The 18,394-nt window shown below is 38.9% G+C and overlaps 1 protein-coding gene across 2 annotated transcripts in view; it reads right to left on the minus strand.

Annotated features, from left to right (window-relative positions):
* Nucleotides 1-712: 712 nt before the first annotated feature.
* Nucleotides 713-18,394, minus strand: part of rfx4 (regulatory factor X, 4) — a 98,462-nt gene continuing 80,780 nt past the window's right edge. Inside the window, exons 15-18 of one of the 2 annotated variants that reach the window (XM_061893681.1) lie at nucleotides 12,284-12,421; nucleotides 12,044-12,215; nucleotides 11,845-11,974; nucleotides 713-1,132 (exon numbers count right to left, since the gene is read on the minus strand). In XM_061893681.1, the coding sequence (XP_061749665.1) occupies nucleotides 857-1,132; nucleotides 11,845-11,974; nucleotides 12,044-12,215; nucleotides 12,284-12,421 (716 nt within the window). In that variant the 3' untranslated portion in view covers nucleotides 713-856. The remainder of the gene's footprint in view (nucleotides 1,133-11,844; nucleotides 11,975-12,043; nucleotides 12,216-12,283; nucleotides 12,422-18,394) is intronic. The other variant, XM_061893680.1, reaches the window with a different exon arrangement.

The raw sequence follows: 18,394 nt of genomic DNA on the forward strand, positions 1-18,394 counted from the left end.
GTACATATATATGAATATATAGATACACACACATATTATTACATAAATACACATGTGTGTGTCTATATATGTATACATATATATATATATATATATACACGTACATATATATTTACAAACATACTGTGCATGTATGTATATGTGTATGTATGTATATATACACATGTATAAATTTGTGTATACATACACATACATATATACACACATATATAAATACATATAAACACATATAGACATTTATACATATATGTATGTGTATATACATATATATGTATATATATATACTGTATATATGTGTGTATATATATATACAGTGTTCATGTATATGTTTGTATATATGTGTGTATATATGTATGAATGTGTGTATATATATATACATATATATATATATATATATACATATATATGTATATATACATATATATATGTATATATACATATACATACATATTTATATACATACATATACATACATACATACATACACATATATATATATATATATATATATATATATATATATATATATATATATATATATATATATATATGTCTTATATTGCCACCAGGTACACTTTTTTTGAGCGTGAACACCTTGGAGGTCTCAGTTTCTGTGGCTCTTTGTTGGGTGTGCGGGCGTTTAAGGCCCTGGTGCACACCGCTCCTGACTGGCAGAGGCGTACATTCCTGAAAACAAAGGCACAGCTTGGCGGCGGCGTTGCATGATTTTGCAGGTTTGTGACGACAGACATGATTTCCTCGAGGCTCCTCTCTATCCGCACAAGTCCTCCAAATGATTGAGCGACGTGTCCTCCCCCACAGTTGATGGCGTCCCACGGCAAAGTCTTCTCCGGGGCTACTTGGCCCAGCCGGTGGTGGCCTCGCCGTTGATGTAGGCGAAACCCGGGAAATGCTGCGAGTGCTCGTACTCGGAGTTCCTGCGCGGGACCAGGGGGGCGTACATGTCCCCCGACGCGGCGTAGCGGGACGAATGCATAGGCGGGCTGGTGTAACAGCTGTTGACGGCCGCCATGTCCGGCCACCGGGGGGCGACGGGTGCGGCGTGCAGGCGGGGGGTGGCGCTCATCAGACAGGACGGCTCCATGCGGGACATCTGGGCGTTGAACTGGTACTGTGGGAGAGGGGACAACACAACTTAACCAGGGCGACTTCCAGGTCGTCTTATCAAACCTCAATGACTTGAAATTTCTCACACTTGCTCAATGCGCACGATATAACTTGAGGGTGTTTAGATGGATCAACGTGGAATTTGCAACACACCTTTAGGGGACTGACAACAACTTCGGTAGAACGTCATGGAAGACATGGCATCAAAACATCTTAGCTCGCGGGAATATAAATATATATCTTTATCCATCCATCCATCTTCTTCTGCTTATCCGAGGTGAGGTCGCGGGGGCAGCAGCCTAAGCAGGGAAGCCCAGACTTTCCTCTCCCCAGCCACTTCGTCCAGCTCCTCCAGAGGGATCCCAAGGCGTTCCCAGGCCAGCCAGAAGAAATAGTCTTCCTAACGTGTCCTTGGTCTTCCCCGTGGCCTCCTACCGGTCTGATGTGCCCGAAACACCTCCCTAGGGAGGCGTTCGGGTGGCATCCTGACCAGATGTCCGAACCACCTCATCTTAGTCCTCTCCATGTGGAGGAGGAGCGGCTTTACGTTGAGCTCCTCCCGAATGACAGAGCTTCTCATCCTATCTCTAAGGGAGAGCCCCACCACCCGGCAGAGGAAACTCGTTTCGACTGCTTGTACCCGTGATCTTATCCTTTCGGTCATGACCCAAAGCTCATGACCATAGGTGAGGATGGGAACGTAGGTCGACGGTAAATTGAGAGCTTTGCCTTCCGGCTCGGCTCCTTCTTCACCACAACGGATCGATACAACGTCCGCATTACTGAAGACGCCGCACCGATTTGCCTGTGGATCTCACGATCCACTCTTCCCTCACTCGTGAACAAGACTCCTAGGTACTTGAACTCCTCCACTTGGGGCAAGATCTCCTCCCTAACCTGGAGATGGCACTCCACCCTTTCCCGGGCGAGAACCATAGACTCGGACTTGGAAGTGCTGATTCTTATCCCACTCGCTTCACACTCGGCTGCCAACCGATCCAGTGAGAGCTGAAGATCTTGGCCAGATGAAGCCATCAGGACCACATCATCTGCAAAAAGCAGAGACCTAATCCTGCAGCCACCAAACCAGATACCCTCAACACCCTGACTGCACCTAGAAATTCTGTCCATAAAAGTTATGAACAGAATCGGTGACAAAGGGCAGCCTTGGTGGAGTCCAACCCTCACTGGAAATGTGTCCGACTTACTGCCGGCGATGCGGACCAAGCTCTGACACTGATCGTACAGGGAGTGGACATCCACAATAAGACAGTCTGTTACCCCATACTCTCTGAGCACTCCCCACAGGACTTTCCGAGGGACACGGTCGAATGCCTTCTCCAAGTCCACAAAGCACATGTAGACTGGTTGGGCAAACTCCCATGCACCCTCAAGGACCCTGCCAAGAGTATAGAGCTGGTCCACAGTTCCACAATCAGGATGAAAATCACACTGTTCCTCCTGAATCAGAGGTTCGACTATCCGGCGTAGCCTCCACTTCAGTACACCTGAATAGACCATACCGGGAAGGCTGAGGAGTGTGATCCCTTAATAGTTGGAACATACCCTACGGTTCCATTTCTTAAAGAGAGGAACCACCACCCGGTCTGCCAATCCAGAGTAACCGCCCCCGATGTCCACGCGATGTTGCAGAGTCTTGTCCCCCAAGACAGCCCCACAGGATCCAGAGCCTTAAGGAACTCCGGGCGGATCTCATCCACCCCCGGGGCCTTGCCACCGAAGAGCTTCTTAACTACCTCGGCAACCTCAGCCCCAGAAATAGGAGAGCCCACCACAGATTTCCCAGGCACTGCTTCCTCATAGGAAGACGTGCTGGTAGGATTGAGGAGGTCTTCGAAGTATTCCCTCCACCGATCCACAACATCCGCAGTTGAGGTCAGCAGAACACCATCCGCACCATACACGGTGTTGACACTGCACTGCTTCCCTTTCCTGAGGCGGCGGATGGTGGTCCAGAATCGCTTTGAAGCTGTACGGAAGTCGTTTTCCATGGCTTCCCCAAACTCTTCCCATGTCCGAGTTTTTGCCTCCGCGACCGCTGAAGCCGCACACCGCTTGGCCTGTCGGTACCTGTCTGCTGCCTCCAGAGTCCTATGAGTCAAAAGAGCCCGATAGGACTTCTTCTTCAGCTTAACGGCATCCCTCACTGTTGGTGTCCACCAACGGGTTCTAGGAATACCGCCATGACAGGCACCAACCACCTTGCGGTCACGGCTCCAATCAGCCGCCTTGACAATAGAGGTACGGAACATGGGCCACTCGGACTCCATGTCCAGCACCTCCCTCGTGACATGTTCAAAGTTCTTCCGGAGGTGGGAATTGAAACTCTCTCTGACAGGAGACTCTGCCAGGCGTTCCCAGCAGACCCTCACAATGCGTTTGGGCCTGCCAGGTCTGTCCGGCATCCTCCCCCACCATCGCAGTCAACTCACCACCACCAAACATGAGGCCGCAAATCCGATGACACAACTGCAAAGTCGATCATGGAACTGCGGCCTTAGGTGTCCTGGTGCCAAGTGCACATATGGACACCCTTATGTTTGAACATGGTGTTTGTTATGGACAATCTGTGACCAGCACAAAAGTCCAACAACAAAACACCACTCGGGTTCAGATCCAGGTGGCCATTCTTCCCAATCACGCCTCTCCAGGTTTCACTGTCGTTGCCAACATGAGTGTTGAAGTCCCCCAGTAGAACGAGGGAATCAGCCGGGAGAGCACTCTCCAGTACTCCCTCGAGTGAATCCAAAAAGGGTGGGTACTCTGAGCTGTTGTTCGGCGCGTAAGCGCAAACAGTCAGGACCCCGTCCGTCCCCCCACCCGAAGGCGGATTGAAGCTACCCTTTCGTCCACTGGGTCGAACTCCCACGTGCAGGCTTTGAGCCGGGGGGGCGACAAGAATTGCCACCCCAGCCCGTCGCCTCTCACTGCCGGAAACGCCAGAGTGGAAGAGAGTCCAGCCCCTCTCAAGAGAACTGGTTCCAGAGCCCTTGCTGTGCGTCGAAGTGAGTCCGACTATAAGGCTCCTTCCCCCCAAGTGAGGTGACGTTCCAAGTCCCAAGAGCTAGCTTATGTAGCCGAGGATCGGACCGCCAAGTGCCCTGCCTTCGGCTGCCGCCCAGCTCACCCTGCTCTATGGTCCCTGCTATGGGTGGTGAGCTCATAGGACGGGGGACCCACGTTGCCTCTCCGGCTGGGTACAGGGTGCTCGCCATTGGGCCCCAACTCCGGGCCTGACTCCAGAGCGGGGGCCCCGGTGACCCGCATCCGGGCGAGTGAACTCTGGGTCCTTTGTTTGTGTTCTTCATAGAGGTCTTCGAGCTGCTCTTTGTCTGATCCCTCACCTAGGACCTGTTTGCCTTGGGAGACCCTACCAGGGGGGCATAGAAACCCCCGGACAACATAGTTCCTAGGATTATATTTTTAACAAAAGTGATGAGATGGTGTGAATATTTCCTGATTTAACGCGGTGTGAAAAGGAGGACCATGCCGTGTCCTATCTTCATGCTGACATCAATATTTGAGACAGCACACGTCAAAAACTCTCCCCAGGGACAAAGCGCAGGCATTGTGCCCCATTTATGTCCCGAGCGCCTCAATAAAGAGGAAGTAAAGCGCCGCTGCCCTCTGCACGTTAAATATAAACACCACAGTCGAGTCCTTCATGAGCAGTCAGGACATGGAAAGGGGGTCAGAGGGCACGGCGGGCCTCCCAGCTGCGTGGTGTACAGCAGCAGAAAAGAGACCATTCAACAACAATATTTGACTAGTCCGAGGACGAAGAGGACATTGAGGGCTGCTTCCGCTGGGATGGTTGGATGCCGACACGTTCACACTGGCAGGACTTTTAGATGACTGGATTGTAGCGTAGGAATATTGTCGGGAAATACAGAATCACATCAGATCTTTTGTTGTTGTTTTTTTGAATGTTTTTGAAGAATAGCAGAAAAAAATGCACCGATAACCGTAGAGGAGAAAACGACACTTTAACATAATGCAAGAAAGGGAAGTACAATGAGACTAGAAGGGAATGAGATGAATCCTTGATACTTTCTTCCCAGTCACACAAAATTGGATTTTTTTCCGCTTGTGTATGACGCACAAAATGCTATGTACGCATATAAATATACACACACATATATATATATATATATATACATACATATATATATACATACACAGATGTATACATATATATATATAAATATATATACATATATATTCGCTCCATTCTGTCCACTAAAGACGCTGAGATCATTATCCATGCGTTTGTTACGCCTCGTCTCGATTACTGTAACGTATTATTTTCGGGTCTCCCCATGTCTAGCATTAAAAGATTACAGTTGGTACAAAATGCGGCTGCTAGACTTTTGACAAGAACAAGAAAGTTTGATCACATTACGCCTGTACTGGCTCACCTGCACTGGCTTCCTGTGCACTTAAGATGTGACTTTAAGGTTTTACTACTCACGTATAAAATACTACACGGTCTAGCTCCATCCTATCTTGCCGATTGTATTGTACCATATGTCCCGGCAAGAAATCTGCGTTCAAAGGGCTCCGGCTTATTAGTGATTCCCAAAGCCCAAAAAAAGTCTGCGGGCTATAGAGCGTTTTCATTTCAGGCTCCAGTACTCTGGAATGCCCTCCCGATAAAAGTTCGAGAAGCCACCTCAGTAGAAGCATCTAAGTCTCACCTTAAAACTCATTTGTATACTCTAGCCTTTAAATAGACTCCCTTTTTAGACCAGTTGATCTGCCGTTTCTTTTCTTTTACTCCTATGTCCCCCCCTCCCTTGTGGAGGGGGTCCGGTCCGATCCGGTGGCCATGTACTGCTCGCCTGTGTATCGGCTGGGGACATCTCTGCGCTGCTGATCCGCCTCCGCTTGGGATGGTTTCCTGCTGGCTCCGCTGTGAACGGGACTCTCGCTGCTGTGTTGGATCCGCTTTGGACTGGACTCTCGCGACTGTGTTGGATCCATTATGGATTGAACTTTCACAGTATCATGTTAGACCCGCTCGACATCCATTGCTTTCCTCCTCTCCAAGGTTCTCATAGTCATCATTGTCACCGACGTCCCACTGGGTGTGAGTTTTCCTTGCCCTTATGTGGGCCTACCGAGGATGTCGTAGTGGTTTGTGCAGCCCTTTGAGACACTAGTGATTTAGGGCTATATAAGTAAACATTGATTGATTGATTTATATATATGTATATGTATATATACATATATATGTATGTATACATGTATATTTACACACATATACATACATATATATACACATTCATACATATATATGTATACATATATGCTAGGGGTGTGGGAAAAAAATCGAATCAAATTAGAATCGCAATTCTCACGTTGTGAACAACTGAGCATTTTTTAAAACCCAACAAACCACTACACAGCAATACCATAACAATGCAATCAAATTCCAAAAGCAAACCTGACCCAGCAACACACAGAACTGTAATAAACAGAGCAATTGAGAGAAGACACAAACGGGACACAGAACAAACCAAAAGTAGTGAAACAAAAATGAATATTATCAACAACAGTATCAATATTAGTTATAATTTAAGCATAGCAGTGATTAAAAATCCCTCATTGACATTATCATTAGACATTTAAAAAAATAAAAAAATATATTTTCACAGAGATAAAACAAGTCATATTTTTGGTTCGTTTAATAGTTAAAACAAATTTACAATATTGCAATCAGTTGATAAAATATTGTCCTTTACAATTATAAAAGCTTTTAAAAAAAAATATACTAGTCTGCTAGCATGTCAGCAGACTGGGGTGGATCCTGCTGAAATCCTATGTATTGAATGAAAACAGAATCGTTTTGAATCGGAAAAATATCATTTTTGAATCGAGAATCGAATCGAATGAAAAAAAAATCGATATATTATCGAATCGTGACCCCAAGAATCGATATTGAATCAAATCGTGGGAAACCCAAAGATTCACAGCTCCACTGTACATATATACATACATACACACATACACAGCTTCAGTGATGTAACCAGGGACCTCCCAAATAAATAAAGGTAGCACGTGGGCTGGACTTTTAGAACGTAGTTTGGATCTGCAACTAGAATACAGCCCAAAACACGTGTCTCCTCATGAGCTTAATTGAACTCTGTCTCTGCATGATTCCTTGCTTCTGGTCTGTTTAATAAATGTCGTCAGTGTTTGAACCTGACACATGCTTATGCTAAAATGCTAACGTCTAGCATGTGTGTTAACAACGGCACGCCAACAGTTAGCGTGTAACACAGCTGCAAGGTGTACGGCGGCGGAAATGGAGGACAAAAATTGTAAAATTAGATAAAAAAAAGTTACCATGCTAACGTTAGCACACAAAGATTTCCACTTCAAAAATGTGTCTCCTCAGTTCCCAAACCTTTACCGAGTGTTGTTAAAAGGAAAGGCCATGTAACACAGTGGTAAAAATGCCCCTGTGACAACATTACTTTGTGTAAATGGTAAATAAAAATTATTTGCAAATACCTTTTCAACCTATATTCAATTGAGTAGACTGCAAAGACAAGATATTTGACGCTCGGAATGGAAAACGTTGTTATTTTGTTAGCAAATATTAGCTCATTTGGAATTTGATGCCTGTGACATGTTTCAAAAAAAGCTGGCACAGGTGGCAAAAAGGACTGAGAAAGTTGAGGAATGCTCATCAAACACTTATTTGGAACATCCCATAGGTCAACGGGCTAATTAAGAACAGGTGGGTGCTATGATTGGGTATAAAAAGCTGCTTCCATGAAATGCTCAGTTGTTCACAAACAAGGACAGGGCGAGGGTCAACACTTTGTCAACAAATGCGTGAGCAAATTGTTTAAGAACAAAATTTCTCAACCAGCTATTGCAAGGAATTTAGGGATTTCCCAATCTACGGTCAGGTTCTGAGAATCTGGAGAAATCTCTGCACGCAAGCAGCAAGGCTGAAAACCAACATTGAATGCCTGTGACCTCGTATCGCTCAGGCATCACTGCATCGAAAAGAAACATCAGTGTGTGAAGGATATCACCACGTGGGCCCAGGAACACGTCAGAAAACCTCTGTCAGTCACTACAGTTGGTCGCTAGTTGTGTAAGTGCGAGTTAAAACTCTACTATGCAAAACCAAAGCCATTTATCAACAACACCCGGAAAACACTGGCATAATTGCAACAAAAAAAGTTGAAATGTGAAATTAAAAAAAGTTACAGTTAAAAGAATAAATCATATTTTTATATGATTTTATAACAGGAAAATTAAAAAAACAAACTGAAGAAATAACTAGAATATTATAAATAAATACTACTAAAAACACAAATATTATAGTCTTTTTTTCAAGTTTTAAAATTATACAAAAAAAGCTGCAGTATTATGACATCTATGTTTGAACTTGTTAAAAGGAAAAAAAAACATTGGGAAAAAAAGATGCGATATTACGAACATTTTGGGGGAATAAAAGATGTTGGTTTACAAAACAATACGTAATATGAGATTCAGGTATTTTTTTGTCTAAAAAAAGCAATATTATGGGAAAAAAGATGTTTTATTAGAATAAAATTATATTTAGCCATTTATCAACAACACCCGGAAATGCCACCGGCTTGGATGGGCCCGAGCTCATCTAAGGTGGACCGATGCAAAGTGGAAAACTGTTCTATGGTCTGACGAGTCCACATTTCAAATGGTTTTTGGGAACTGTGGACGTCGTGAACAAAGAGGAAAAAAACCATCCAGATTGTTATAGGCGCTAAGTGTAAAAACCAGCATCTGTGATGGTATGGGGGTGCATTAGTGCCCAAAGCATGGGTAACTTACACATCTGTGAAGGCACCATTAATGCTGAAAGGTACATACAGGTTTTGGAGCAACATATGCTGCCATCCAAGCATTGTTATCACGGACGCCCCTGCTTATTGAAAGTGTGTGGCGCATTATGAAGCCTAAAATACCACAACAAGAACTTAAATTCTATCTTAATGATTATTTGCCAAAAAAACAACAACGTTTCTCAGTGGGAACGTTAAATATCTCATCTTTGTGGTCTATTCAATTGAATATAAGTTTTTGCAAATAATTGTATTCTGTTTTTACTTACAAACCCCGTTTCAATATGAGTTGGGAAATTGTGTTAGATGTAAATATAAACGGAATACAATGATTTGCAAATCTTTTTCAACCCATATTCAATTGAATGCACTACAAGGACAAGATATTTGATGTTCAAACTCATAAACTTTATTTTTTTTGCAAATAATAATGAACTTAGAATTTCACGGCTGCAACACGTGCCAAAGTAGTTGGGAAAGGGCATGTTCACCACTGTGTTACATCACCTTTTCTTTTAACAACACTCAATAAACATTTGGGAACTGAGGAAACTAATTGTTGAAGCTTTGAAAGTGGAATTCTTTCCCATTCTTGTTTTATGTAGAGCTTCAGTCGTTCAACAGTCCGGGGTCTCCGCTGTCGTATTTTACGCTTCATATTGCGCCACACATTTTCGATGGGAAACAGGTCTGGACTGCAGGCGGGCCAGGAAAGTACCCGCACTCTTTTATTACGAAGCCACGCTGTTGTAACACGTGGCTTGGCATTGTCTTGCTGAAATAAGCAGGGGCGTCCATGAAAAAGACGGCGCTTAGATGGCAGCATATGTGGTTCCAAAACCTGTATGTACCTTTCAGCATTAATGGTGCCTTCACATATGTGTAAGTTACCCATGCCTTGGGCACTAATGCACCCCCATACCATCACAGATGCTGGCTTTTGAACTTTGCGTCGATAACAGTCTGGATGGTTTGCTTCCCCGTCGGTCCAGATGACACGATGTCGAATAATTCCAAAAACAATTGTAATGTGGACTGATCAGACCACAGAACCCTTTTCCACTTTGCATCAGTCAATCTTAGATGATCTCGGCCCCAGAGAAGCCAGCAGCGTTTCTGGATGTTGTTGATAAATGGCTTTTGCTTTGCATAGCAGAGCTTTAACTTGCACTTACAGATGTAGCAACCAACTGTATTTAGTGACAGTGGTTTTTAAAGTGTTCCTGAGCCCATGTGGTGATATCCTTTAGAGATTGATGTCGGTTTTTGATACACATTTTAGATGGGAGACAGGTCTGGACTGCAGGCGGGCCAGGAAAGTACCCGCACTCTTTTATTACGAAGCCACGCTGTTGTAACACGTGGCTTGGCATTGTCTTGCTGAAATAAGCAGGGGCGTCCATGATAACGTTGCTTGGATGACAACATATGTTGCTCCAAAACCTGTATGGACGATTCAGCATTAATGGTGCCTTCACAGATGTGTAAGTTACCCATGCCTTGGGCACTAATGCACCCCCATACCATCACAGATGCTGGCTTTTGAACTTTGCGCCTATAACAATCCGAATGGTTATTTTCCTCTTTGTTCCCGAGGACACCACGTCCACAGTTTCCAAATATAATTTGAAATGTGGACTCATCAGACCACAGAACACTTTTCCACTTTGCTTCAGTCCATCCTAGATGAGCTCGGGCCCAGCCAAGCCGGCGGCGTTTCAGGGTGTTGTTGATGAGTGGGTTTGTTTTTGCATAGTAGAGTTTTAACTTGCACTTACAGATGTAGTGACCAACTGTAGTTACTGACAGTGGTTTTATGAAGTGTTTCTGAGCCCACGTGGTGATATCCTTTACACACTGATGTGGGTTTTTTTTATGCCTGAGGGATCAAAGGTCCGTAATATCATCGCTTACGTGCAGTGATTTCTCCAGTTCCTCTGAACTTTTGGATGATTTTACGGACCGTAGAGGGTAAAATCCCTAAATTCCTTGCAATAGCTCGTTGAGAAATGTTGTCCTAAAACTGTTCGACAATTTGCTTACAAAGTGGTGACCCTCGCCCCATCCTTGTTTGTGAATGACTTAGCATTTCATGGAAGCTGCTTTTTATACCCAATCATGGCACCCACCTGTTCCCAATTAGCCTGCACACCTGTGGGATGTGCCAAATAAGTGTTTGATGAGCATTCCTCAACTTTCTCAGTCTTTATTGCCACCTTTCCCAACTTTTTTGTCACGTGTTGCTGGCATCAAATTCTAAAGTTAATGATTATTTGCACCAAAAAAAAAAAGTTTATCAGTTTGAACATCAAATATGTTGTCTTTGTAGCATCCATCCATCCATTTTCTACCGCTTATTCCCTTTCGGGGTCGCGGGGGGCGCTGGCGCCTATCTCAGCTACAATCGGGCGGAAGGCGGTGTACACCCTGGACAAGCATATTCAACTGAATATGGGTTGAAAATTATTTGCGATTCATTGTATTCCGTTTATATTTACATCTAACATAATTTCCCACCTCATGGCTCCCCGGGGGCGGCATAGCTCGGTTGGTAGAGTGGCCGTGCCAGCAACTTGAGGGTTGCAGGTTCGATTCCCACTTGTGCCATCCTAGTTACTGCCGTTGTGTCCTTGGGCAAGGACACTTTACCCACCTGCTCCCAGTGCCACCCACACTGGTTTAAATGTAACTTAGACATTGGGTGTCACTATGTAAAGCGCTTTGAGTCACTTGAGAAAAGCGCTATATAAATATAATTCACTTCATATGGAAACGAGGTTTGTGCCATTTACACAACGTTGTGGGGCGTGTAGAAGAAAATGCCGCCGGTAAACAAAGATGTGGCACCGACCTGTGCAGATGAGCGGTGGTAAGCGGAGTAGTGTAGTGGCGCAGTCTCGTGGGTCAGACCCGGGTATTGAGTCTGGATGGGATGAGGATGCTGGCCGGCGTAGCTCCCGTAGTTGTAGCTCCCGGTGTATCTGCAAAAACGCGGGCACATTTTCAACAAAAGCTGGAAAAGCCCACGTCGAGATGGACTTCCTGATTACCCGTGCTCCTCTCTGTGGGTGTAAACTGGCATCCGCTGGGCGGAGGGCGGAGGCGGCGGCGTGCCCGCCGAGCCGCTGGTCATGCAGGACAGCTGCTGGCCGGAGTCCGGAGCCGAGGCCCCCGCTGTTGTCACTGTGTATGTAAGGGACCACGTATATGACTGAACGGCGCCTGGCGGACACATACACCACAGCCAAATGTCACGCCCGCCATTACAGTCCCCCTGCCAGGGCGCTCACCTGTGCTGGACGGGTACTCTGGCGACGGCGAGGCCGACGACACGGCCGCCGAGTGGACCGACCTGGCCGGGGAGAAGGAGCCCGGGGACGGCGAGGAGGTGGCCGTTATTTCTGTCAGAGCCAAGTCCTCGTCTCGCTCTGCGGGAGACCAAGAGGAGATTACACTCACAGCTGCCAGTACTACTACTACTACTAGTACTACTAGGACTACTACAACTTGTACTACTACAACTAGTACTACTTGGAACTCAACCATTTCCCCTCAAAAGTCAAGGAAAAGTTGGAGTGGTAATATTTAATAACACAAATTAAGGTCGTCATTTTGGAGAATAAAGTCACAAAGTTATGAGAGGAAATACAAACAGTCGGGATATCAAGTGAACAAATCATATTTTTATATGATTTTCCATCCATCCCTTTTCTACCGCTTATTCCCTTTTGGGGTCGCGGGGGGCGCTGGTGCCTATCTCAGCTACAATCGGGCGGAAGGCGGGGTACACCCTGGACAAGTCGCCACCTCATCGCAGGGCCAACACAGATAGACAGACAACATTCACACTCACATTCACACACTAGGGCCAATTTGGTGTTGCCAATCAACCTATCCCCAGGTGCATGTCTTTGGAAGTGGGAGGAAGCCGGAGTACCCGGAGGGAACCCACGCATTCACGGGGAGAACATGCAAACTCCACACAGAAAGATCCCGAGCCTGGATTTGAACCCAGGACTGCAGGAACTTCGTATTGTGAGGCAGACGCACTAACCCCTCTGCCACCGTGAAGCCCTTTATATGATTTTATGAGAGGAAAATAAATCAAAAAAACTGATTTTTTTTTGTATATTAGAAATAAATACTACTAAAATAGACAAATATTGTAGTCATTTCTTAAGTTGTAAAATTATACCAAAAAAGCTGCAGTATCATGAATTCTATATTTTAACTTGTTAAAAGAAAAAAAAAAGTTGGAAAAAAAAGATGCAATATTATGAAAAGTTTGGGGGGAAAATAATGTTGGATTACAAAAAAAAAAGAAGTAATATGAGATTCAGGTATGTTTTTCTCTAAAAAAAAGCAACATTGTGGGAAAAAAGATGTATTATTTGAACAAAATTCAAATTGCAATAATTGCAACTAAAAAAGTTGGAGTGTGAGATTAAAAAAAGTCAAAGTCAAGAGAATATATCATATTTTTATATGATTTTATAAGAAATAAATAAATTTTAAAAAACGAAGAAATCATTGGAATAAGATAAATAAATACTACTAAAATAGACAATTATTATAGTTGTTTTTATAGGTTGAAAAAATTATACAAAAAAATGTGCGAAAAAAGATGTATTATTAGAACAAAATTCTATTTTTTTCCATTTAAAAAAGTGAATAATTGCAACAAAAAAGTTGGAATGTGAGATTAAAAAAAGTCAAAGTCAAGAGAATAAATCATATTTTTATATGATTTTATAAGAGGAAAATAAATAAATAAAAAACTGAAGAAATCATTGGAATATGATAAATAAATACTACTAAAGTACACAAATAGTCGTTTTTAAAAGTTGTGAAATTATACAAAAAAGTGTGAAAAAAGATGTATTATTAGAACAAAATTCAGTTTTTTCCATTTTAAAAAGTGAATAATTGCAACAAAAAAAGTTGGAATGTGAGATTAAAAAAGTCAAAGTCAGGAGAATAAATCATATTTTTATATGATTTTATAAGAGGAAAATAAACTAAAAAAACTGAAAAAAATAATTTGAATATTATAAATAGATACTACTAAAATAGACAATTATTATAGTTGTTTTTATAAGTTGTAAAAATTATACCAAAAAAGTGCGAAAAAAGATGTATTATTAGAACAAAATTCTATTTTTTTCCATTTAAAAAGGTGAATAATTGCAACAAAAAAGTTGGAATGTGAGATTAAAAAAAGTCAAAGTCAAGAGAATATATCCTATTTTTATATGATTTTCTAAGAAATAAATAAATTTTAAAAAACGAAGAAATCATTGGAATAAGATAAATAAATACTACTAAAATACACAAATATTATAGTCGTTTTTAAAAGTTGTAAAATTATACAAAAAAAGTGCGAAAAAAGATGTATTATTAGAACAAAATTCTATTTTTTTCCATTTAAAAAGGTGAATAATTGCAACAAAAAAGTTGGAATGTGAGATTAAAAAAAGTCAAAGCTAAGAGAATAAATCATATTTTTATATGATTTTATAAGAGGAAAATAAATTAAAAAAAACTGAAAAAAATAATTTGAATATTATAAATAAATACTACTAAAATAGACAATTATTATAGTCGTTTTTAAAAGTTGTAAAATTATACAAAAAAAAGTGCGAAAAAAGATGTATTATTAGAACAAAATTCAATTTTTTCCATTTAAAAAGGTGAATAATTGCACTAAAAAAAGTTGGAATGTGAGATTAAAAAAAATCAAAGTCAAGAGGATAAATCATATTTTCATATGATTTTATAAGAGGAAAATAAACAAAAAAAACTGAAATAAATAATTTGAATATTATAAATAGATACTACTAAAATAGACAATTATTATAGTTGTTTTTATAAGTTGTAAAAATTATACCAAAAAAAGTGCAAAAAAAGATGTATTATTAGAACAAAATTCTATTTTTTTCCACTTAAAAAGGTGAATAATTGCAAAAAACAAGTTGGAATGTGAAATTAAAAAAAGTCTAAGTTAAGAGAAGAAATTATATTTTTATATGATTTCATGAGAGGAAAAAAAAAAAAAACGGAAGAAATAATTTGAATAGTAGTAAAAAAGTAAAATCATGAAAAAGTTACAAGATTAAGGTCATCATTTTTTTTATTAGTACATATTTGGGAGAAAACAGATTAAATTAAAAAGATGAATAAAAATTTGGCATTATATATATATATATATATATTTTTTTTTTTTTGAGAAAAATAAAATATTAAACAGAATTGGGTTATCACAACATTAAATTCATATTTTATTTAAAGATAAAATATGTAACATATTAATGTGTTAACAATATTCATGTTAATAACATATTAATATTCATGTATTTATAACATTAATAATAAAGTTTCAAGTCATATTTTTGGTGGAATGACTAAAACAAGCCTGTCACGTTACATGATGAGAAAAAGATGTATTATTAGAAAACAAAAACAAAAAATCAATTTAAAAAGATGATTAATTGCAAGACAAAAGTTGGAATGTGAGATTAAAGTTAGAATTTTTCAAGGAAAAAGTAAAACCATGAGAAATATTACAAGATTAAGGCCATAACTTTCTGTAAATTGTTTTGTTATTACATTTTTGGGAGAAAACATATTAAATTAAAAAGACAAATAAAAAGTTGGCATCTTATATATATATATATTCATTCATTCATTTTCTACCGCTTATTCCCTTTTGGGGTCGCGGGGGGCGCTGGCGCCTATCTCAGCTACAATCGGGCGGAAGGCGGGGTACACCCTGGACAAGTCTCCACCTCATCGCAGGGCCAACACAGATAGACAGACAACATTCACACTCACATTCACACACTAGGGCCAATTTAGTGTTGCCAATCAACCTATCCCCAGGTGCATGTCTTTGGAAGTGGGAGGAAGCCGGAGTACCCGGAGGGAACCCACGCATCCACGGGGAGAACATGCAAACTCCACACAGAAAGATCCCGAGCCTGGATTTGAACCCAGGACTGCAGGACCTTCGTATTGTGAGGCAGACGCACTAACCCCTCTGCCACCGTGAAGCCATATATATATATATATATATATATATATATATATACATATATATATATATATATATATATATATATATAAAATAATTACTTGAATTTCAGTATTTATTTATTTACACATATACACACTCATAACACTCATATACTCATTGTTGAGTTAAGGGTTGAATCCTCCATCCCTGTTCTATTCTCTGTCATTATTTTTCCAACCATATGCATATACAGTAGATGGCAGTATTGTCCTGTTTAAGAGTGTCACAACATTGCTGTTTACGGCAGACAAACTGCTTGTATTTCAATTTTTATTATTATTATTATTTTTTTAGAAAAAAATAAAGTAAACAGAATTGGGTTATCACAACATTAAATTCATATTTTATTTTGAGATGAAATATGTAACATATTAATGTGTTGAAAATTATTTATACTAATAAGATATTAATAGTAATGTATTTATAACATTAATAATAAAGATTCAAGTCATATTCTTGGTGAAATTACTAAAAAAAGCTTGTCATGTTACATGATGAGAAAAGGATGTATTATTAGAAAACAAAATAATTCAATTTAAAAAGGTGATTAATTGCAAGAAAAATGTTGGAATGTGAGATTAAAGTCAGAATTTTTCAAGAAAAAAGTAAAATCATGAGAAATATTACAAGATTAAGGCCATGACTTTCTGTAGACTTTTTTATTAGTAAATTTTTGGGAGAAAACCGATTAAATGAAAAAGACAAATAAAAAGTTGGCATTTAATTTATATACTATATATATATATTTTTTTATTATTATTATTATTAGTTTAATTTTTTTTTTTTGAAAAAAAAATACCAAACAGAATTGAGTTATCACAACATTAAATCCATATTTTATTTTGAGATAAAATATGTAACATATTAATGTTAACAACTATTAATAAAAATAATAACATATTAATATTCATGTATTTATAACATTAATAATAAAGATTCAAGTCATATTTTTGGTGAAATGACTAAAAAAAGCTTGTCATGTTACATGATGAGAAAAAGATGTGTTATTAGAAAACAAAAAAAATTCTATTTAAAAAGGTGATTAATTGCAAGAAAAACGTTGGAATGTGAGATTAAAGTTAGAATTTTTCAAGAAAAAAGTAAAATCGTGAGAAATATTACAAGATTAAGGCCGTAACTTTCTGTAGACTTTTTTTATTAGTAAATTTTTTGGGGAAAACCGATTAAATTAAAAAGATAAATAATAAGTTGGCATATATATATATTTTATTTTTTATTTTTGTATTATAATTTTTTTTTAGAAAAAAATAAAATATTAAACAGAATTAGGTTATCACAACATTAAATCCATATTTTATTTTGAGATGAAATATGTAACATATTAATATGTTAACAATTATTAATAATAATAACATATTAATATTCATGTATTTATGACATTAATAACAAAGATTCAAGTCATATTTTGGTGAAATGATTAAAAAAAGCTCATCATGTTACACGATGAGAAAAAGATGTATTACTAGAAAACAAAAAAATTCAATTTTAAAAAGGTGATTAATTGCAAGAAAAAAGTTGGAATGTGAGATTAAAGTCAGAATTTTTCAACAAAAAAGTAAAATCATGAGAAATATTACAAGATTAAGGCCATAACTTTCTGTCGATTGTTTTATTATTACATTAAATTAAAAAGATAAATACAATTTTTGCATAAATATGTATATAAATATATATACATCTTTTATTTAGAGAAAACTAAAATATTAAACAGAATTGGGTTATCACAACATTAAATCCATATTTTATTTTGAGATAAAATATGTAACATATTAATGTTAACAACTATTAATAATAATAATAACATATTAATATTCATGTATTTATAACATTAATAATAAAGATTCAAGTCATATTTTTGGTGAAATGACTAAAAAAAGCTTGTCATGTTACATGATGAGAAAAAGATGTGTTATTAGAAAACAAAAAAAATTCTATTTAAAAAGGTGATTAATTGCAAGAAAAACGTTGGAATGTGAGATTAAAGTTAGAATTTTTCAAGAAAAAAGTAAAATCGTGAAAAATATTACAAGATTAAGGCCGTAACTTTCTGTAGACTTTTTTTATTAGTAAATTTTTGGGGGAAAACCGATTAAATTAAAAAGATAAATAATAAGTTGGCATATATATATATTTTATTTTTTATTTTTTTATTATAATTTTTTTTTAGAAAAAAATAAAATATTAAACAGAATTAGGTTATCACAACATTAAATCCATATTTTATTTTGAGATGAAATATGTAACATATTAATATGTTAACAATTATTAATAATAATAACATATTAATATTCATGTATTTATGACATTA

This window comes from Nerophis ophidion, linkage group LG03 (assembly GCF_033978795.1).
Source record: "Nerophis ophidion isolate RoL-2023_Sa linkage group LG03, RoL_Noph_v1.0, whole genome shotgun sequence".
Taxonomy (NCBI): domain Eukaryota; kingdom Metazoa; phylum Chordata; class Actinopteri; order Syngnathiformes; family Syngnathidae; genus Nerophis; species Nerophis ophidion.